Raw genomic sequence first — 23,063 nt, 5'->3', positions numbered from 1 at the left:
AGAGTAGAGAAGTTTTCATTCTTAGCAGTTTGTGTTGCACCTTTGTTTGCAGAGCTTGAGAACATACTATCTTTAGGTGATGAGGGTTTCTGGTTTTGGTCTAAGGGTAAAGGAAGCCTACGGCCAACAAGGAATAACTCTTCCGTTGAAAGTGGACTTTTGCCTGTGTTAGGACCTGGGCTTGCAGAAGTTTCAGTCATGTCTATTTTGTCTGTGTCCCTCTTAGGCATTTCATTAGCTTTCCTTTGTAACTGTCTTTTCTGTTCCATTTGTTCCCATATCCCATTTTCACCAGATTGAATGCTATTTTCTGAATTTTTCATTCCCCCTCCTGGACCTTTATTGTCAGAAAGCTGAATGGTACATTTGGTATTTGTTGCCCAACTGCAAGGATGATTAATTTCAACAGCAACATGAAATTTAGGTATAGGGACAGTTGTACAAACCAAAAGTTGTGGGTTCTTGCTGTTGACATTTGTTGCTACTCTCAATTTTTCCTTTAGTATTTTAGTTTCTTCTTTGCAAATAGGTTTCTGCCGCAGAGGTTTTATGTCCTTTTTTATCTTTTCTCTCCCCCTTGCGTGGGGGGCAGCTATTCTCACATCAATAGCTGAACAAACATTACTGGTTTGCTCAAACTTTTCTTTCATTTTGGAGAAGACTGAGTTTTTATTGATTATTTTGGGGAGGTTCTTTTTCAAATCCAGCTGCTTCTCCTTAGTTTCTTTTTCCTCAGCGGCTATAAATTTCTTCAGGACATTTTTAACAGTATTTTTCCCACATAAGCCAATCCATTTGGTTTTTTCTTGACTTATTGTCTGTGGATTTTCTTCACCCGTTAATGAATTTCTGTTAAACTTGTTTATGATGGAATTGAGCCCATTTTGAGGGGGAGAATACTTTTCTTTAATAATCAACTTGCCCACCTCCCTTGGCTTTTTTCGGAAGGGTTCACGATGGCTGTTCATGAACCTCGACTGCAGAAGTTGAAATTTTGTAGGTCGGAGTTCAGGCTTCAAGCTCTTTTTCCCCCCTAAGCTTTCGGACAACTTGACTTTTTTGTTTTCAGCTGGAAGACTGTGAGATAGGAGGTCTGTGAGGTAAACCAAAAGGCTGCTGAGAACAGCAAAAGCACCTAATTTGCTTGACATCTTATTGAGTTTCTTCTTCAGTGCCATGGGATCAATCTGCACCTTATCGCTGCTCACTTTCGTACCTTTGCTTTTGCTGCGTAGAAGAAAATGAGTGATTTGGGAAGAGGAACCATAAACATGCATTGTACATTACATCTAATACTAAAATTGCTCTTAAAACTACAAACATTGTACATCTAATGTACACATTTATATAAAATACACCAGCGATTTTCAATCTTTTTTGAGCTGCGGCACATTTTTTATATATACAAAATAATGGGGCACCTTTACCGGGGGGGGGGGTCGTGGGGGGGCTAAAAAAGTTTGGACAAAAAAATTCTCTCTCTCTCTCTTCCTCTCTTTCACTCTATTTCTCTCCCTCTTTCTCTCTCTTCTTTCCTTCCTCTCTCTCTCCATCCTTCTTTCTCTCTTCCTTCCTTCCTCTCTTTTTTGCTCTCTTTCTATCTTTCCCTCCTTCCCTGCCTCTCTTTCTCTCTCTCTCTTGCTTTCTCTCTCTCTCTCTCTTGCTTTCTCTCTCTCTCTCGCTTTCTCTCTCTCTTGCTTTTTCACTCTCTCTCTTGCTTTCTCTCTCTCTTGCTTTCTTTCTCTTTCTTTCTTTCTCTCTCTCTCTTGCTTTTTCACTCTCCCTCTTGCTTTCTCTCTCTCTTGCTTTCTTTCTCTTTCTTTCTCTCTCTCTCTTGCTTTTTCACTCTCTCTCTTGCTTTCTTTCTCTCTCTTTCTCTCTCTCTCTTGCTTTTTCACTCTCTCTCTTGCTTTCTCTCTCTCTTGCTTTCTTTCTCTTTCTTTCTCTCTCTCTCTTGCTTTTTCACTCTCTCTCTTGCTTTCTCTCTCTCTTGCTTTCTTTCTCTTTCTTTCTCTCTCTCTCTTGCTTTTTCACTCTCTCTCTTTCTCTCTCTCTTGCTTTCTTTCTCTTTCTTTCTCTCTCTCTTTCTTTCTTTCTCTTTCTTTCTCTCTCTCTTGCTTTCTTTCTCTTTCTTTCTCTCTCTCTCTTTCTCTCTTGCTGAGCTTTGCGGCACACCTGACCATGTCTCGCAGCACACTAGTGTGCCGCGGCACACTGGTTGAAAAACACTGAAATACACCACCTTAGTCAAGACTATCATCCACCTGTGATTATGGATACCTATCTATGAACTATCATCAACTATTATATTATTTGATATAAGCAGTAACATATTTCATTAACTTTGAAAAAAAAAATACATATCTGTTTACTTCAGCCAACAGCTAAATAAAGGATACCACAAAAGTATTACTCAGTAGTACTGAATACTGTACATTTTTAAGGAACCAAAAATACAATAATGACAAGTTTGCACAATGTTTATGTTTTATATTGGGAAAGTATTTCTGTGTTCCATGTTCCACAAGGTATAAAATATAGGAGGCTACAGCTTTGATAAATTTATGTCCAAAGCCCAGTTAGTTAAATTAAAACACAATTTCCAATTTTGTGGAAAATGTACTCTTAAAAATATCTTTTCTGGAGGCATTTCTGCCCTTGGAAACAATTTCTAGACTTTGTGGTTGAGGTGGAAAAAATAGAATTTTGATTTGGAGTTTTGCTGATTAGATAAAATTTGTTATTATAGAAATAGCTAGTATATAGTATCATGCAAAAGGAAAAAGTTGAGACTGTTACCATATTCTATTACACTAAAACAGGTTGGAAGACAATGCTTTTTACCCTTTTTTACCCAACACTTTTTCCTCTTTCCTTTTTTCTCTCCTACTTTCCCACTTTATTTTCATTTTTCTTTGTTATTTATATTTTGATTTTATATTGTATATTTGACAAACTAAAAATTTAAAAACATTGCCCCTATAAAATTCCAATGGCAAAGATAAAATCTTTCTGTATGCAAAGAAATTTAGGCTAAAATAAATTGTCCTGTGTATCGTTTCAGTCATTAACATGGTTGTAAGATCACTTTTGTTTGATGAATTAGAATGCTGGCAGCTACAGGTTTAGGAAGTGCTTTAACCTGAGATGATCTGCTACTATATAAAATAGTGAACTCAGTGTGAAAGCCAGTGAATGACATCAATGGCAGTAGACTTTTGCTTGGAATTGGGTGGGTGGGAAAACACACCAGTGGTTTCAGCTTTCTAGTGCCATAAAAATCTTAGTTGGTTAATTCATCAAATAGTAAAATAGTATGTGAGTGAGATTCATCTAACACAGTGTTTTTCAACCAGTGTGCCGTGGCACACTAGTGTGCTGCGAGACATGGTCAGGTGTGCCGCGAAGCTCAGAGAGAGAAAGAAAACAAGAGAGAGAGAGAGAAAGAAAGAGAGAGAAAGAAAGAGAGAGAAAGAAAGAGAGAGAAAGCAAGAGAGAGAGAGAAAAAGAAAGAGAAAGAAAGCAAGCAAGAGAGAGAGAGACAGAGAAAGAAAGCAAGAGAGAGAAAGCAAGAGAGAGAAAGCAAGAGAGAAAGAGAACAAGAGAGAGAAAGAGAACAAGAGAAAGAAAGAGAGAAAGAAAGAGAGAGAGAGAAAGAGAGGGAAGGTGGGAGAGAGAAAGACATAGAGGGAGGTAGGGAGAAAGAGCAAAAGAGAGAGGAAGGAAGAGAGAGAAAGAAAGGATGGAGAGAGAGAGAAAAAAGAAGAAGGGAGAGAAAGAGGGAGGGAGAGAGAAATAGAGCGAAAGGGAGGAAGAGAGAGAGAAAAAAATTGTCCAAACTTTTTTTAGCCACACACCCCCACCCCACTCAATGTGCCCCAGGGTTTTGTAAATGTAAAAAATGTGCCGTGGCTCAAAAAAGGTTGAAAATCACTGATCTAACAGAACAGAACAGGATTAGGTTTTTATACCTCTTCATATATAAGCAGAAGCAGGACAACAATTGTTTTGGGATGAAATCCTGATGAGGTCAAGGACAAAGGAAACAACTGATTCCAATAACACAGGATTTCATCCTTAATACCACATAACAAGAACGTCATCATCCCATATAACACATGTCTGATTCCAAGAAGCAACAAGAGCTGATGCTCCTATTAATTCTGCCATCCAGATTATTCCACCCAGGCAACTATTTATTCCTTACTCAGTCATAGTCACATAATGACAAAAATACTTTTCGCATTTATGTCCTGCAAACAGAAGGACCAGGTTTGGGGGAGGAAGGCACAAACTGTTTTAACAACATTTGCTGTAATGTCCTAATCTGAAATTTAGATGGCTCCTAAAAAACAAAATCACAACTTTATTCTGATGGCTATGCCTCCCCCTCCTAAATATTCTTGCTCTTTCTGAAAATTAAAATGGCAGAATCAAATATGCAGTATTTCACTTATGGACAATGCTGAACATTAGGCTGAAACAATATTCTTATCATCATAGGTTCCTTTTATATAAACCTTCACCTTATTCAACAAAGACAACAGAGCAGAAAAAAAACCCCTTTGTTCATTTACCATCACTGAATGAATAAGCAATTCAAGGCCAGTGTTTGGTCAAATTATCTTCATGAAGGACAAGTTTTCCTCCTACTTTTCACCTCCCTCCACCCCCCCACACATACACAACATTACACCTGTGACAACACTTTTATTATTAAAAGCAAGTTTGTGTTGGGGCCTCTTCATGATAAATACATGACAGAGGAGGAAGGAATTGCTCTGAGGATTGTAACTCATATTTATTGAGTCTGATCTCAGTGTCAGAAGCCTGTCCCTAGTTTCTCTTTCTATTATGGAAGCATGAAGTCAAAATGATTAAGCATTTCAGATGCTTTTAAACTTTGCTGCTTAACAAATGGAAACAAAAACTTCCCTCATTTCAGTTGCATTTAGGACTGTGAAACATTTATAATATATAAATATCCCATATTGGCTATTCTATTAGCTAACTAAAATGTTATTCTCTGATACAAAAGATAATTCTAAAACCTTTGTAGTTTATGCTGGTTTCGCAACTGTACTAATTCAGACAATCTAAATATCCGGAGCCAAATCCATTTAGTACACTTCTATATTATCTCTGTAATGTGGGAAAATATTCTGTGGTATTATAGGTAAAAAGCAAAAATACTGCATTAATGTTAATTGTGTTGCTAATGCTTAAGAGCGCAAAAAGCAGTTTAGTTTTATGAACCTGTTATGCAAAATAATTGCATTTTTATTATTTATTAATATTATATACTGTATTACCTTGGAGAGTTGTATTTTTCCAGGTGATCTATATCAAGCAGTAAATATATAACAATAAATATTATTTCAAACCCCAGGATAGGAATTTTTGGCAATAGGAATTATCCCACATAGGAATTTTTGGCAATAGTTCTTCCTCTGCAGCAATTTTCTGGAACTAGGAAGTGGGTTAAGCAGCCAACATAATGGCTTGTTTCTACAACGTATTTATCTGTGTGTTAAAGTATGGGATTCTTCCAAAATGTAGGAAATGTACTTTCTAGTAGCCAACTGTAGGAACTATGCTTTGCGATGATAGAAAGCAACATATGATGCAATCCAAGGAACCACTATAATTTATTTTTTAAATGTAGAATTGTAGTATTATTCTAAATAGAATTAGATATTCAATTATTCACTTTAACTTAGGGGTGTCAAACTCACGTCATCATGATTGTGTCGGAACTAATCTTCATTGGAACTATCTTCCCCTTCGCTAAATCAGGAAGAGCCCATGACACATCTGGTCTGTGGGCCGCGAGTTTGACACCCCTGCTCTAATTCCTTTAATAAAGAAGATACTTTTAACAGAAACTTTAGAAAGATGTAGGACAAGGATAGGCAATCTCCTCCTCTCCAAATATTGTTTCTCAACCTTGGTGACGTTAAGCTGGGTGGACTTCAAGAGAGTCAAGGTTGAAAAACACTGGACTATATTTCAACACACCATCAGGAGAAAAGGGGGTTGTGAGAACTAATTTACAAATATTTTCATCTTCTTACAGTGGAGGGGTCAAAGAATCATGAAATGTAGCATACGTAAGGTAAAACTCAAATTTTTGTTACCATTAATGACATAGGAAAGTAATACAATCTTTTACTTAGCCAGCGCTAAATTAGGATCTGGTCAAAACATAAGAGTATAGTTTTATATCAATGACTATTTCCTTCATACGAGCACTAAGAATAACCTGCAGGTGCTATATGGCTGGATATGAATTATTTGAAAAGTGCAGAAAAGTATACTATAGGGCAGTGATGACGAACATTTTTTCCCTCGGGTGCCGAAAGCGCGTACGCACATATTATCATGTCTGCGCGAGTGCCCACACCCAAAATTCAAGGTGTGGGAAGGGTGAAAATGACCTCCCCTGCCCGCCTGGAGGACCTGTGTAGGTCAGAAACAGCCCGTTTCCCAACTTCTGGTGGGCCCGTTAGGCCCGTTTTTTACCCTCCCCAGGTTACAGAGGATTCCCCTACACTTGGGGAAGGCAAAAACACCCTCCATACGCTCCAGGAGCCGAAAATACCCTCCCAGAGTCTCCGTGCAAGCTGAAAGTCAGCTGGCTGAGCTGAGCTAGAGCAACGGCTCGTGTGCCGGCAGATATGGCTCCGTGTACCACCTATGGCACCCGTGCCATAGGTTTGCCCTCACTGCTATAGGATGTAATTAGAAATGGCTGTTTTAAGGCAATGTTAGTTATTTTAGTTAGTCAGTAAAGGACTATATAAACCAGTCCTAAGTTAACTGATGAAAGAGCAGCAGTGTCCATGGAATGGGAGGAGTCCAAATCTGCATGATGGGAATGAGATCGTGATTAAAATATCCCACTCTTTTTTACATGTGACACTGATGCATGTATCAAAGTGGCTGGGCTTCAGTCATGCAGATTTTGATACAGATGCCAAGAGAAAAACCAGGCCGCATTGGTATCTCTACCTGACTCCTTTGCTTCCTTGACTTGATCATCTTTCACCATAACATGAAGAGGAAGGAAGATGTTTAAAGGGAGAAAAAAATAAGAGTGAATAGAATTGGGAAAAGATGGGAGGGAAAGGAATCGGAGTCTTCCCTCACTAGCTTCCGGTCCATTGATTCAAAATTGTTGGAATAGAATTGATCATTCTTCATTTATTCATACTTAGCTGTTCTTAAGTCCCATGAAAACTAAGTAAGATTTTCATATTAATTTTAATGAGACTAAGGTTCTCCTCTTGTAATCCTGCTTGTATCTACTTGGATTTAAATCATGGCGATTTTAATTTATTCCCAGGTAAATACACATGGACCTGAACCCTGACCAAATATGTAAGTGAAAGGAATCAAAACTGAGGATATGTCTACCTACAAATAAATTACTTTAACCTTGACCTCCAGTGACAATTGCAAGCAAAAATTCCAGTGACAACATACGAGAGCATGCAATAAGCACAGTGCAAAAATAAAGAACAATGCTTATGAAGAGGCATAACATTCATTTATTTACAGGAATTTTAGCCACCCAAATAATTACAAATGTTGTCTTTAAAAAAAAAAAACAGATCGAAAAATCTGAAAGGAACCATTGTAGTTTTGTGGGTGTGGTTTTTTTACAGTTATTTCAATGATTTGGGTAATTATTTTCTGTCTTTCCTTGGATTGCTGGTGATAGTTCTCCCTCTTTAAAGGAATGGTGGTGCAAGTTTGACCAAAAAAAGTCACATTAAAAGGAAATGACAGGAGTGTGGATTAAGAATTTCAGGGAAAATGAGTTCATTAAAAAGTGGCTATGCTCTTTTAGAAAGGTGATAAAAGCAGTCTTTAGTTCGTAGACAGCATTAGATTTGTATATGCAATGATAGCATAAGTGAAAATGAGCATACAGATGACAGGGTGACATTATTAACAAGGTGAAACAGAAATTCATGTCATATATAGATTTTTTTTAGAGGAGTTACTTTTTAATAAATGGGTGCCAAAATTCTACCTTTGGAAAAACATGGATAATTTTTAAAGGTATTCTAAAGCCCTGACTGCCAACAGTGCTTAAAAACTTCAAGACAATGATCCTAATACTCTGGGGTAAGATGAGTACATCATTGTTACTGAAAAATATAAACTTAAACAAAAGTGAATATCATGTCTTTTCTTTTGTCTCTCCTACACATTTGTTTTCAAAAGTGATTACCTTTTCATTATAAAATTAAAAAATTAAAAGTATCTTTACTTTTCCTCTGAAGATCGTTGGAAAATAGTTTCCCCCAAGTATTCAAACCTCTCCCTTTGCTCAAGTTCCTGGTATAAGCCTTTAGGAACCTTGTTGAGGCCATAGAGTAGCCCATACAAGCAGCCAGCAATTGATCCCGTAGCTGCACTCTCGCCTAGAAATCAAAAGCACAAATGAAAAGTTAGCTCCAATTTTAACGATTGAGTGAAAGATAGACTATTATCAAACAACGATCAAGATTGTATTTCTGATAGGTTTCTTCCTGAGTTGAATCTCTAAAATTTCCCCAGCATCTCCGTCCTCAATTTTCATCGATATGAAGTGTGAAAAAAATCAAAACCCAGCACATCACAGAAGTAGGATAACACCATTGTGCTCCATCAGAGACGGGTTTCTACCATTGAGGTCCTATACACATGCTCCATATTGGCCCGATGATGATGCAATTTTGGTATGACAGCTTTGGTGCTCTTTGCTAGTCTGTGTACACAGCCATCTCTTTTTTTTATTTTTTGTGATTTTTCGGCTCTCTGAGCATCCGTGGAAGTAAAATTGTTTCTCTGAGCATGCACGGAAATAAAATCACTCAAGGGAACATGTGCGCACAGAAAAACTCGTGATGCCCACCGGTAGGAAATAGAAGAGGAAGCTGCCCCTATGCCCCACTGCAAGTGAATCAATGCATTTATAGAAACATAGAAGACTGACGGCAGAAAAAGACCTCATGGTCCATCTAGTCTGCCCTTATACTATTTCCTGTATTTTATCTTACAATGGATATATGTTTATCCCAGGCATGTTTAAATTCAGTTACTGTGGATTTACCAACCACGTCTGCTGGAAGTTTGTTCCAAGGATCTACTACTCTTTCAGTGAAATAATATTTTCTCACGTTGCTTTTGATTTTCCCCCCAAATAACTTCAGATTGTGTCCCTTGTTCTTGTGTTCACTTTCCTATTAAAAACACTTCCCTCCTGAATCTTATTTAACCCTTTAACATATTTAAATGTTTCGATCATGTCCCCCCTTTTCCTTCTGTCCTCCAGACTATACAGATTGAGTTCATGAAGTCTTTCCTGATACGTTTTATGCTTAAGACCTTCCACCATTCTTGTAGCCCGTCTTTGGACCTGTTCAATTTTGTCAATATCTTTTTGTAGGTGAGGTCTCCAGAACTGAACACAGTATTCCAAATGTGGTCTCACCAGCGCTCTATATAAGGGGATCACAATCTCCCTCTTCCTGCTTGTTATACCGCTAGCTATGCAGCCAAGCATCCTACTTGCTTTTCCTACCGCCCGACCACACTGCTCACCCATTTTGAGACTGTCAGAAATCACTACCCCTTATTAACTATCTTTGAATGCTTTATAAATCATAATAAATCTCTCATCCAAAATTAGAATTCTTTCTTTCTCTTCATGTACCAATCCCTTCAATCAGCTGCATAGAAAACCATTGGATAATCTATGTTACTCATTAATATCAATTTGCATTTCAACTGATAATGGTTTGATCATTACTGTACAAAAATAGCAGGATGTGCAAAAGAATTATGTCACCATAGGTTATTAGATAGGAGGTGGCCTAGGACGCATGTATACTTTTGAACTTTAACAGAAAGGCTGTCACTGATACCCATTTTATGTAGAGTTATCCTGCTCTCTAAAAAATACCTATTGGTATGGGTGTGTTAAGGGAGTGTTTATGCATATGTTTTGGTAATGCCCAGTAGTGCAGAACTTTTGGGGAAAAAATGCAAGAGGATATTAATAGGATGTTAAATATACGATGGACAATTACAAAGGAAATGGCAATATTAGTTAAAAGGAATGAGATGGGAGAATTTAGAGAAATAAAAGAAGCAGTGATAGAAAGCACTCAGGCAGTAATAGTCTTGTGTTGGGAGGATGCGACAAAATGGACAATACAAAATTGGTATCGGTACATGGTGGATCATATTCAATTTGAGATTATGGACAAGAGAATAAACTCGGACAATGAAACTGATTTGCGGGAACTGATGGGACAAGGTAAGAGGATATATGGTTAGTAGAATTCGAGACCAAGCTATAAGGAATAAATTAGAATCACTTTATAATATGTAAATAGATGTATTGCTCTTGAGTTAAATTAGTATATATAAAATAAGCTCCCATTTTGGTAGAGGGGTACGAATGTTGTCTGGTGATGGGCACAAATCACTGAGCACTTGTTGTATGTTGTGTGTTTGTTTTATATTTTAAAATAAATAAATATACAGTGTTCCCTCAATTTTCTCGGGGATGCGTTCCGAGACCGTCCGCGAAAGTCAAATTTCCGCGAAGTAGAGATGCGGAAGTAAATACACTATTTTTGGCTATGAACAGTATCACAAGCCATCTCTTAACACTTTAAATCCCTAAACTGCAATTTCTCATTCCCTTAGCAACCATTTAGATTATTACTCACCATGTTTATTTATTAAAGTTTATTAAAAAAAAATTATTAATGGCGGACGAAAGTTTGGCGATGACATATGATGTCATCGGGTGGGAAAAACTGTGGTATAAGGGGGAAAACGCAAAGTATTTTTTAATTAATATTTTTGAAAAACCATGGTATAGCCGTTTCGTGAAGTTCGAACTCGCAAAAATTGAGGGACCACTGTATTTAAAAAATAGAGTTATCCTACTCTCTGTAATGGAAAGTGAGTTCTGCAGTGAAAATGTGTGAATTTGCAATGGTTGAGCAAGTAGAACTTTCAATGACACGCTAGCCAGATTGACAGAAGTCATGTGACCTCTAGACCAAGGCATCTCAAAAACTTTTGGTTGAGGAAAGCTGCTGTGAACATGCTGCTTTTTAATTTTTATAAGGATTCAATTACAGAAGAAATACAAAAAGCAATAATTTACTCACCTCCATGGAATATTGCCCGGTTACAAAGCTCTGTCCAGTCACCACCACATCCTAAGAGGGCATCATATGCAATCATAGGAGCATCGTGACCTCTCCTTCCACCACGACCTTCAGAACTCCATCTCCGGTAAGTCTAAATGGATAACTAACAACTTTGACTGTGTGAATTTGATGAAATGCGAACCAGAACATGCAGATATAAATCTCTGTTGACTTGTTTTAAAAACATTGATAAAGAAAACATTAAACCATGGTTTATGTTTTCAAGGTCCTTGATTTATTTATTTTTAATAAAATAAACTAGCTGCCGATCAGTTTCCGGACACAATTCAAAGTGTTGGTAATGACCTATAAAGCCCTGCATGGCATCGGGCTAGAATACCTTCGGGATCGTCTTCTGCTACACGAATTCCAGCAGCCGATCAGGTCCCACAGGGTTGGCCTTCTCCGGGTCCCATAGACTAAACAATGTCATCTGGTGGGACCCAGGTGAAGAGCCTTCTCTGTGGTGGCCCCGGCCCTCTGGAATCAACTCCCCCTGGAGATTAGAACTGCCCCCACCCTCCTCGCCTTTTGTAAATTGCTGAAAATCCACCTATGTCGCCAGGTAGGGGGTAATTGATACATCCCCCTGCTAATAAGGTTATGTATGGTATGATTGGGTTGTGTGGTTATTTTAATGTTAGATAGTGTTTTTAAGTATTCGATTTGTTCATATTGTTGTGAGCCGCCCCGAGTCAGAGAGGGGTGGCATACAAATCTAATAAATAATAATAATAATAATAATAATAATAATAATAATAATTATTATTATTATTATTATTGTTGTTGTTGTTGTTGTTGTTATATTATTATTATTATTATTATTATTATTATTATTATTTAATTTTTTTATGCCGCCCTTCTCCTTAGACTCAGGGCAGCTTACAACATGTTAGCAATAGCACTTTTTAACAGAGCCAGCATATTGCCCCCATGATCCGGGTCCTCATTTTATCCAATGCTTTGAGTAATATCAACCCATTGATCACTGGTTCCCTATACATCAACAATCAACTTTTTTGTCACTAGTTATTGTTTCTATTACTATTTCTCTTACAAACGACCAACTTCAACTTTATTCTGTAAAATATTTTGTTTTTTGAGACACAATCTCTATGATTTGGTTTTGTAATTATATCAGAGGATTCATCCTTAATAAGAAAAAAAGCAGTTCATATCTATTCTTGCCCTCCTCAGGCACACAGAGTTTAAACAGCTGTTTCTTGAAAAACATACCTTTTCTCTTTCCTCAGCATCGTAATTGTTAGGAAATTGGGGTTTATTCTGGTTATCTTCATTGATCTCTCTCTCCTCCAAATAAAATTGCCATTTTGCTTCAAAGTAAAACCAGTGTTCCTGATATTCTGAATGTAAAATAAATATGTAATTATAACACACTTAATCTTGAAAAATTATTCCAGTCAAGCATAATCAAATAAGGCTGTTATAATACTGTTTGTCATTAATAATAATAATCAATATATTGTACAGTACAGAATAGGTTGGGAAGATTTTTATTTCCATAAAGGCAAAGAATTAGAGTCGGTTAAAACAAAATAGATACTCCATTTAGTGTAGTTAAGGCAGTGTTTTTCAACCGGTGTGCCGCAGCACACTAGTGTGCTGCGAGGCACGGTCAGGTGTGCCGCGAGGCGGCTCCTGCAAGTGGGACCTCCAGGGCTGAGGCTCCAGCCCTGGAGCTCCCACTTGCAGAAGCCGCCCTCCCCCCGGCTATTGTGCGCTGCCGCCGCTGCTATTGGCACCCTCCCGCAGGAGGCCGGCAAAGGTTGCTTTGAAGTCGGCCCCCTCGCGCCCGTGGCTTCTTGTCGCTAATAGCGGCTGTGGGCAATAGCCGGGGGAGGGGCGGCTTTTGCAAGTAGAAGCTCCAGGGCTGAGGCTTCCACTTGTGGCTGTCCCCGCCTGCCCGATCCGTCCTTCTCTCCGGCTCCTCCCACAGCGGTGGCTGCAGCGGCGCTGGCGATCCCAGGCTGTCAGTAAAGGGGCTGCTTCCCATCCCCCTGCCAGCTTGCTCAGAACATTCAAACTAAGGAAAACCTTCGCCGGCCTCCACAGAGAAGAAAGGAAGAGAGAGAACGAGAGAGAGAGAGCAACAGAGAGAGAGAATGAGAGGAGAGAGAGAAACAAAAGAGAGAGAGAGAGAGATGATTCTTGAAGCATATGGTAAAAAGCACCCAAATAATAAGAACCCCCCCCCAGCCCACACCTGTTTTTGAAAAGAATAAAAGAGAAAAAAAAACCCAGCCCTCAACTGGTTTTACACACACACATAAGGGGGGGGGGAGAGACAGGGATGGAAAAAGAGAAGTGAGAGGGAGAAGGAATGAGAGAGAAAAGGGGGAAAGACAGGAGAAGTACCCAGAAATGAGGCAGTGGTATAAATTTGAGGAGGGATGATTGATGATTGACTGTATTTATAAGGGGATGTTACATGGGATTGTATATATGAGGGGGTTATGTATGTATGTATGTATGTATGTATGTATGTATGTATGTATGTATGTATGTATTTATGTATCTATCTATCTATCTATCTATCTATCTATCTATCTATCTATCTATCTATCTATCTATCTATTTGATTTGTGCCATTTTGGTTGGTGGTGTGCCCCAGGATTTTGTAAATGTAAAAAATGTGCCGCGGCTCAAAAAAGGTTGGAAATCACTGAGTTAAGGCACCAAATTAGAAGCCAAGAGTCTGTCAGTTCTAGAACTATTTTAGCCACAGAGCCAGCTGAATAATCTTGGGTTAGTCATTTTTTTCCAACCCTAGGAAGGATGAATAGCAAACCATTTCTGAAAATCTCTTTCCAAGAAAACTATAGGAGCTTGTCCAGGCAGTCTCTGAAAATAAGACATGATTGAACTGAAGAAAATAAACACAAAATATGAAATAAGCAGGATAGATCTGCCTTTCTGCACCTTGAGTTTATGTGTGAATTTAGATTTGAGCCTGTAAATCTTTTAAGATGTTTTCTCATTGCTTAATATGTTTATGGAAGCCAAGTTTTGTTAGCAATCTGGCTGCAATAGGAATTATATTACCGGTAGTTCCATTTTTAGACCATTTTAAGAGCCTCCCGAAAATTCAAGGATACAAATTTCAGACACACACGTTTGAAAATTCAAAACAATGTTCTTTATCACAAAAGTCAAAATAAATTAAGCACTCTTTTTGTATTGCAAAGAGCACTCTTCCCAACACAATCAGGTAGTCTGTACAATGTCCCTTAAGCAGTCATTAAGTACTTAGCCAGCAGCTGTGGAGAAACTTCACACCCCTTCTTCTTCCAAGAAGGGAGACACACACACACACACACGCTGCTCTGCTTTGGTTTCAAAGGCGTGAAAAAGCAACAAAGTCCAGCACACAAGATTCCTGAGGAAACTGCAACAGATATTCTTCCACAATGGCCAAACCCACATGCTGCTATTTATAGCAGCAGCCCTTATTTCCTGTAATATGTTCTTACTTGGTCTCTTCTACACATAATTCTGCGCTTGCGTGGGTCCAACATGTCATCATCTGAAGCTATAGAAGATAAGGAGGATTGACTGCCTTGGCTGTGTGCCAAGCCCTCCTCTGCCGAGTCACTCCCACCTTCTTCTTTGTCCAAGGAAACTAACTCTGATCTGATTCTGTCGGCAATAACACAGGCCTGTGACATGTTGAATTTTCCCCTGCACCCACCTCCCCATTCCATGGGGCAGGAGCTGGGCCAGAGCCAACCACAACATTAGGGGCTTTCTTTAATGCAAGATTCTACAGAAACATAATCACCTAAATAATTAAATATAGCAACATAGTCAACAAAGATAACTAAAGCTCCATCAGTTTTTGATACACAATCTGAACCCTGTAATATTTTTGTTAATATAATTATCACATTTAAGTTGTATACTCGAATATTATGCAGATGTTGTATGAATCTGTGTGAAAGATACAAACTTTATTTTAGGGTAATTTGACTCCCCCCCCAATAAATAGGACAAAAGGGCCCACTCACTATTATTCTTGAAATGTGCCCTGCTATTCTGTCTTAAATGTACTTCCTGACACCATAATATTTGTGTTGAAAAGAACATTTCTAAACACATTTTATGGTAGAGCTCCTTCTGTGTAGGAAATTGCCTTTGATTTCGGGGGAAGAAGTAATTTGTGAAGTAGCTGCAGTGTATAAGCAATGTAAATAGTAGTTATTTTCATCATTATGTTTAGCTTAGAGCTGTTGAGTAGGAAAGAGAGAAAGAAACGTTTATCATGGTTTAGCCAGCCAATCTCTTGAAAACCAGAGTTCATTTGTGTTTCAAGCAGGGATCTATTTTTTCAACCTCTCTCCCCACTTTCTAAAATAGCACTGCTTTCCACAATGACGAGGTTACAAGCACATGCTTCAAAAGGCTTGCGTGTTTTGCTTAGAGATGACATTGCCCTGAGCAAATGCCAACCTCTTTCTGAGAGACAGACCTATAAGTGTTAATCCTGCACCTGCTCTACTCTTAAGAAACAACAACAGTTTGGATAAATGTGGAAGAACTTCCATTAAAAAAAATGGAGGGGGTGTTAAAAGCACATTGCTTGTGCATATGTTTCACTGGTCTAATGTTATTTTTAAATTACATTTCTCATCCAATTCCTTTCAATACCATTTGAATTTAAATGGCAAATGAAATCAATTGCTGGAAAGGGTTGCAATAACAACAGCACTTATATGCCACTTCATAGTGCTTTACAGACCCTCTCTAAGCAGTTTATAGAGTCAGAATGTTGCCCCCAAAATCTGAGTCCTCATTTTTACTGACCTCGGAAGGATGGAAGGCTGAGTCAACCATGAGCCAGTGAGGATCAAACCCCTGGCAGTCAGCAGAATTAGCCTGCAATACTGATTCTAACCACTGTGCCACCACCGGTAACGAAACAAAATTAGTGAGAATTTTAAAAAGTGATGTTTTTACGTTTTATGAATTTGAAATGTTCCATTTATCATTTTACCTGCCATGTGCCTGATGGTCTTTTTGCAATATTCTTCAGCCATTGGGACAACTTTCATCATCTCTCTTCCCCATTGGACCAGTGGCTTTCCTTGGATTGCGTACGAAGCAAATAGAGCTGCACAGAGGGATCCTAGGAAGCCTGAAATTAACATATAAGGATGAATGTGTGTATGGTTAAAAAGAAAAAAGAAACTAATACTGTCTACACAGCACCCAGAAGCTCTCTCTCTCTCTCTTTTTTAAAATATATTTTTATTAAATTTTATTACAACAAACAAAAAAATACTTTTTAAAAAAAGTGCCCAACACCAATAAACCCCACCACCATTTAGGGGGTTAAATTATTTGCAATAAGTTTCAATTTCTTCCTTGGCTCCGGTTTACATTTCTTTACATACAAAAAGTGATTGGAATTTATTTTTCACATTGTCGTCATAAATTCTACTTAAGATATAATCTTTCACCTTATTCCATCGTGCCATCAGCTTCTCCAATTTATTTTCATCAAAGTTATTTAATCTTATTTCCATAATTTCGAAGTGGATGTGGTCCACCATGTACCAGTACCAATTCTGGATTGTCCATTTATTGCTATACTTCCACCCTAATACCACTACTGCTTGAGCGCTTTCCAAAGCTGCTGTATTGATTTCTTTAAATTCTCGTAATTCCCCATATTTAACTAGTGTTGCTAATTCTTTCATGATTATCCAATTAATGTTTAGCATATTGTTAATTTCATTCTGAACTTCCTTCCAAAATTTTTGAACTTCAACGCATTCCCAGAGCATATGCATAAAAACTCCTTTTATTTGGCAACCATGCCAGCAATTTCCTTTTCCTTTCCTCTGGAAGTGTGCTAGTTTTACCGGCGTAAAGTACCATTTATGTAAAATTTTCCTTCTCATCTCTCTAATTCTTGTGTTCTTTATCTTATATATATTTTCTACTACTTCTTCCATCTCGCTTTCATTAATCCGTAATTCATTTTGCCAGTATCTTGTTAAGCCTTTAATCACTTCCTCTTCCACGTGTAATAACTGCACCCAAAAGCTCTCGGCAGGCTTCCTAGACCCTTTACCCGTCCCATTTTTGTGAGGAAAAAAACAGGTGAAAAATGGCCCATTTTTTTGCAAAAACAAAGGTGTTTTTGCCTTTTAACTACCCCATCTAGCATGACTGGAGGAGGAATTTTGGGAGTTGAAATCCACTAGTCTTAAATTTAAAGACCCCTGGGTTAGGGATTAGGGGTGCAAGGGACTTCAAACTTGGCAAGTTTAAGACTTGTGGACTTCAACTCCCATTCCCGAGCTAGCATGACTGGAGGAAGAATTCTGGGAGTTGAAGTCCACAAGTCTTAAAGCTGTCAACTTTGAAGTTCGTAAAAATTGTACATGGTTGTAAAAAGTATACATGGATGTAAAAAGTATTCTGGTACACTGGTATTTTATTAAATAATATATTACTACACCATTTGGTTCAGAATACTTTTTTCTTTGTTTTCCTCCTCTAAAATCTAGGTATGTTTTATACTCTGAAAAATACGCTGTTTACTTTAAAGTCAATTAAAATTACATCCACTTTGTTTTATGAATCATACATACACCCTTTTGAAAAATTGAAGTAATTGTGAGGTGATTTATTTGAATCCAAATCGTACTTCATTCACTTAGCATTTAGGAGATGTTGTTTTCAGGTTTTCAGGTAATCCAAACAACAGTTTACTTAGTGACTGTTAAAAGTTACAACGGCACTGAAAAAAGTGTCTTACAACTGTTTTTCACACTCACGACTGTCACGTGACTGATCACGTGATCAAAATTCAACTGCTTGGCAACTGATTCATATTTATGATGGTTGCAATGTCCGGGAGGTGTCACATGATTCCCCTTTTCAATCATCTGACAAGCAAAGTCAATTGGAAAGCCAGATTTGTTTGTTTGTTTGTTTATTGGATTTATATGCTGCCCCTCTCCGAAGACTCGGGACGGCTACCACTAATTTAACAAGTGCAGTCATTGACTTAACAACTGTGGCCAGCAAGGTGGTGAAATGGAGCAAAATTCACTTAACAAATGTGTAACTTAACAACAGAAATGTTGGGTTGAATTGTGAAGTGGAAGTCTACCTGTATAAAGTACGCAGACTTTTAAAAATCCGCTTTCAATCTCTGGTTTTTTTCATACAGATATTTCTTCTAACCAGCAACCCAAAAACAGTTCTTTAAAGAACAAAACAAAATATTATGCTATATTGAAAAATATACCCCAATCCGAACCCAACCTGTTGGAAATGTAAGATAGAAGTAGGCACCTTCTTCCATTTGTGGTGGATGTGCCCTAAGGCAAAAGGATTTTCGAAAAGAACTCATAAGTGCCTATTGGAAATAACTGAAACAGGTATAGAATTTACTCTGGAATGCAGGCTCCTAGGAATAAAGATGAAAAAATGTCCCTCTAAAATACAATACTTAATTACTCATATAACCATGGTTGCAAGAATATCCTATGCACAATTCTGGAAAAATAAGGAGATCCCACCAGAAAATAACACCATAGAAAAAACTTGGGCATCCTCCTCGATCCACAGCTCACATTGGAGAAACATCTTTCAGCTGTGTGTTCGCCCAGGTTCGCCTGGTGCACAAGTTGCGGCCCTATTTGGACCGGGAGTCACTGCTCACAGTCACTCCTGCCCTCACCACCTCGAGGCTCGACTACTGTAATGCTCTCTATATGGGGCTACCTTTGAAAAGTGTTCGGAAACTTCAGATTGTGCAGAATGCAACTGCAAGAGCAATCATTGGCTTCCCCAGGTATGCCCATGTTACACCAACACTCCGCAGTCTGAATTGGTTGCTGATCAGTTTCCGGTCACAATTCAAAGTGTTGGTTATGACCTATAATTTTAAAATTCTAAATAGCTCCAAATGGTCAAACTAAACAATATTAGCTATAGCATAATGTTTTTTTAAAAAGTGGTGGCCCCGACCCTTTGGAACCAGCTCCCCCCGGAGATTAGAACTGCCCCCACCCTCCTTGCCTTTCGTAAAGTGCCGTCAGGCATGGGGGAACTGATACATCTCCCCTGGGCCTATACAGTTTATAGATCGTATGTTTGTGTGTTTGTTTGCTTTTAATAATGGGGTTTTTAGTGTTTTTAAATTATTAGATTTGTTCTTACACTGTTCTTGTTATTGTTGTGAGCCACCCCGAGTCTACGGAGAGGGGCGGCATACAAATCTAATTAAATAAATAAATAAATAAATAAATAAATAAAGCCCTTTATGGCATCGGACCAGAATACATCCGAGTCCATCTTCTCCCGTACGAATCCCAATGACCGGTTCGGTCCCACAGAGTCGGTCTTCTTCGGGTCCCGTCAACTAAACAATGTTGTCAGGGGAAAAGCCTTCTCTGTGGCGGCGCCGACCCTCTGGAACCAGCTCCTCCCGGAGATCAGAATTGCCCCCACCCCCTTGCCTTTTGTAAGCTCCTTAAAACCCACCTCTGTCGTCAGGCTTGGGGGAACTGAACTACCCTTTTCCCCCTAGGCCTATACAATTTATGCATGGTATGTTTGTGTGTATGTTTGGTTTTAATAAGGGTTTTTTAATTATTTTAAACATTAGATTTGTTACATGCTCTTTATTACTGTTGTTAGCCACCCCGAGTCTACGGAGAAGGGCGGCATACAAATCTAATAAATAAATTTATAGTTGTGCAGAAATGGATAGGATGACTATGGAGATTAAGGAAACTAATAATTCAGAGTATTATGAGATTTGCAACAACTGGTACGATTGGATTGGTGACGAAGGTAAAGATAAGAATAAAATGTGAAAGGATATACTAAATTGTTGTGATTCAGCCTGAGGCTCCTCAGGGACCGGCTGGATCTCTGCTGGATCCATGCCCAGAGGAGGAGGACAGTGAACAGGAGGGGGAGGACCAGGCAGACGGGGGAGAGGAACGTCAGGAAGAGGAGGAGGGAGAGCAGCCTGAGGCCCCCGGGGGGGCTCTCCCCAGCTAGTAGCCTGGAGTCATTGGATCAAGACACACAGGCTATAATAGACATGAGGCAGCGACGTGCAGCTCAAAGACGGGGCCAATTAGAAAGATATTTCCATCCCTGAATTGGCAACAGCTGGGTTTGGGTGTGGTTCTCCTCAGCAGGGTTGAAAAGGCAGGCCCGCCCTTACAGTCTTGTGGAGAGTTATCAACTGGGAGTCCTGTGACCTTGCTTCGATTCTCGGCGTCTCTGATCTTGGCTTGTGGCCTAGAAGTCTGGAAGACTTGGGGGAGGCATGGGTTTTATTATCTCCAGCGTTGGTTTTGCCAGCAAGAATCCTGTTTTATTGCCTGGCCAGCGTGAAACCTCTGTGAAGCTTCATAGTGTTCCTGTCTGTAAGAACAGTTTTTGTTACCTGTGTTTGCTTTGAAGTATATAAACCGCCTTTGCTTTTTACCAGTGTGTTTGGCTACTCTTTTTGGTTGGTGTTGGCGTCTGGGGGGACCCAGACAGAACACTAAATGGAATATATAAACATGCAATGTAACATATGTATATACTGTACAAAGAAGTGATATAAGAATGTAACAAACATAAGAAATTGGTTTTAGAACTGTACTAAACTATTGAAATGTTGTTTTTAAATTTGGAAAAACCAATAAATATTACTTTTTTAAAAAAAGATTATGCTATAGCTAATATTGTTTAGTTTGACCATTTGGAGCTATTTAGAATTTTAAAATACTTTATAAACATCCCCAAATGGCCAAAATATAATACTAATGATAGCATAAGAAATGCAACACATGTGCTGTGAGGCTTAATTCATCAAACTTCAAGTTTTATATTCCCTTAAAGGTTTTTTTTAAAAGATAAATAAATGAACTGTTCCCCTTTCAAAGATGTTCATAATATTTTTTGAACCACTGCCAACACTTAACTATGGAACATTTCAGAGAATAGAGATGACCTGCTACTTATATCTGCCTTTAGGAGGTAGCTGGCTGGCATGTTTTCATGGTAACATTCCAGGATGGTGACTTATTTTATTTCTCTATGCTGTTCTGACCTCAATGATTATGACAGGAGAATGGGATGCAGAAATTCAAAACAAACTTTTAACGATTCAAAGCACAACTTTAAAAAATGAATTAATCTCCTGTTGCATGTCACTGCTTGGAGAGAAAAAATGATTTGAATCTTAGCTTACACGTTACTCTCTTCATTGGGGGAAATAATTGATTAACCCATTTAATGATTTTGCACATTTTATGGCACTTGCTCCTATAATGAATATGCATGTTGGTTTCTAGAAAATAGGATAGACCTTTGTTTAGGTTTGCATTTCTGGCACACATCAGGGCTTATTCTCATCTGATATTTAGTAGGAAGTCAGAATAGAAGGAAGCAATTAATATGCATGCTGAGATCATAGTGTGTCTAATGTATCTTTCCCTAACTAGGATTTTTCCAGATTTGTTGAATTTATTTATTTATTTATTTTTATTTATTTATTTATTTATTTTGTCCAATGCACAATGAGGGTTTTAGTGGTATATATATACATAGTAAAATACATGATGAAGGCTATAGAGGAGATACTCATAGTAAAATATATCTAAGAAAGAATAGAAAAGAAGATATAGTAATAGAACATATCAATGAAAGAATAGAAGAAGAGATATAGGAATAGAAGAAAGGTATAGGAGATATAGAAGAACAAGAGGACAGGGGACGGAAGGCACTCTAGTGCACTTGTACTTGCCCCTTACTGACCTCTTAGGAATCTGGATAGGTCAACCGTAGATAATCTAAGGGTAAAGTGTTGGGGGTTTGGGGATGATACTATGGAGTTCGGTAATGAGTTCCATGCTTCGACAACTCGGTTACTGAAGTCATATTTTTTACAGTCAAGTTTGAAGCGGTTAATATTAAGTTTAAATCTGTTGTGTGCTCTTGTGTTGTTGTGGTTGAAGCTGAAGTAGTCGCCGACAGGCAGGACGTTGCAGCATATGATCTTGTGGGCAATACTTAGATCTTGTTTAAGGCGTCTTAGTTCTAAACTTTCTAGGCCCAGGATTGAAAGTCTAGTCTTGTAGGGTATTCTATTTCGAGTGGAGGAGTGAAGGGCTCTTCTGGTGAAGTATCTTTGGACATTTTCAAGGGTGTTAATGTCTGAGATACAATATGGGTTCCAAACAGATGAGCTGTATTCGAGGATGGGTCTGGCAAAAGTTTTGTAAGCTCTGGTAAGTAGTGTGAGATTGCCAGAGCAGAAGCTACGTAGGATTAGGTTTACAACTCTTAAAGCCTTCTTGGCTATATTGTTGCAGTGGGCTTTGGCACTTAAATCTTTTGTTATTAGTATACCAAGTTCCTTAACCGAGTGGGGATTATCTGTGATAATTTGATTATTCAGTTCGTATTTGGAGTTCAGATTCTTCTTCCCAATGTGTAGGACAGATAAGTCTCCAATAAGCCTACCTGTAAGTTTACTATTGGTTCTCAAAGAGTGCTTTTTCTGTTGTCCATCCACCTTACTTACTTTAGTTCCTTTTTGGTAATCGTCCCATTGACTCTATACCTTTTAGGTTATACCAATGATCTCCATTTTTTTTCTTCATAGCCCCTTCTACTTCCTGAACTATAGCTGGGAAAACTTATGTTAATTCAGAATATAAACCTGTCATACTGCAACCAAATCCCCGCCCCACTCCCCCAGCCTCCCCATGATGGGAATCCGGGGGTGGGGCTTTGACGTCACGGAGACGTCACTTCCTGGCCAGCTGAGATGACCGAACGCCGAACACGACCCCG

The 23,063-nt window shown here is 38.5% G+C and overlaps 2 protein-coding genes across 2 annotated transcripts in view; both read right to left on the bottom strand.

The window, feature by feature from the left end:
* Positions 1-2,058: 2,058 nt before the first annotated feature.
* Positions 2,059-23,063, bottom strand: part of LOC139166905 (uncharacterized) — a 984,072-nt gene continuing 963,067 nt past the window's right edge. Inside the window, exon 2 of the mRNA XM_070751130.1 lies at positions 2,059-2,242. The gene's annotated coding sequence lies outside the window, so the exon portion shown is untranslated. The remainder of the gene's footprint in view (positions 2,243-23,063) is intronic.
* Positions 8,171-23,063, bottom strand: part of ADPRHL1 (ADP-ribosylhydrolase like 1) — a 30,827-nt gene continuing 15,934 nt past the window's right edge. The window contains exons 4-7 of the mRNA XM_070751131.1: positions 16,234-16,374; positions 12,459-12,586; positions 11,181-11,313; positions 8,171-8,432 (exon numbers count right to left, since the gene is read on the bottom strand). Of these exons, the coding sequence (XP_070607232.1) occupies positions 8,275-8,432; positions 11,181-11,313; positions 12,459-12,586; positions 16,234-16,374 (560 nt within the window). The 3' untranslated portion in view covers positions 8,171-8,274. The remainder of the gene's footprint in view (positions 8,433-11,180; positions 11,314-12,458; positions 12,587-16,233; positions 16,375-23,063) is intronic.

This window comes from Erythrolamprus reginae, chromosome 4 (assembly GCF_031021105.1).
Source record: "Erythrolamprus reginae isolate rEryReg1 chromosome 4, rEryReg1.hap1, whole genome shotgun sequence".
Lineage (NCBI taxonomy): Eukaryota > Metazoa > Chordata > Lepidosauria > Squamata > Dipsadidae > Erythrolamprus > Erythrolamprus reginae.
The sequence above is the reverse complement of the archived record's forward strand: the minus strand, read 5'-3'. Positions and strand labels throughout refer to the sequence as shown.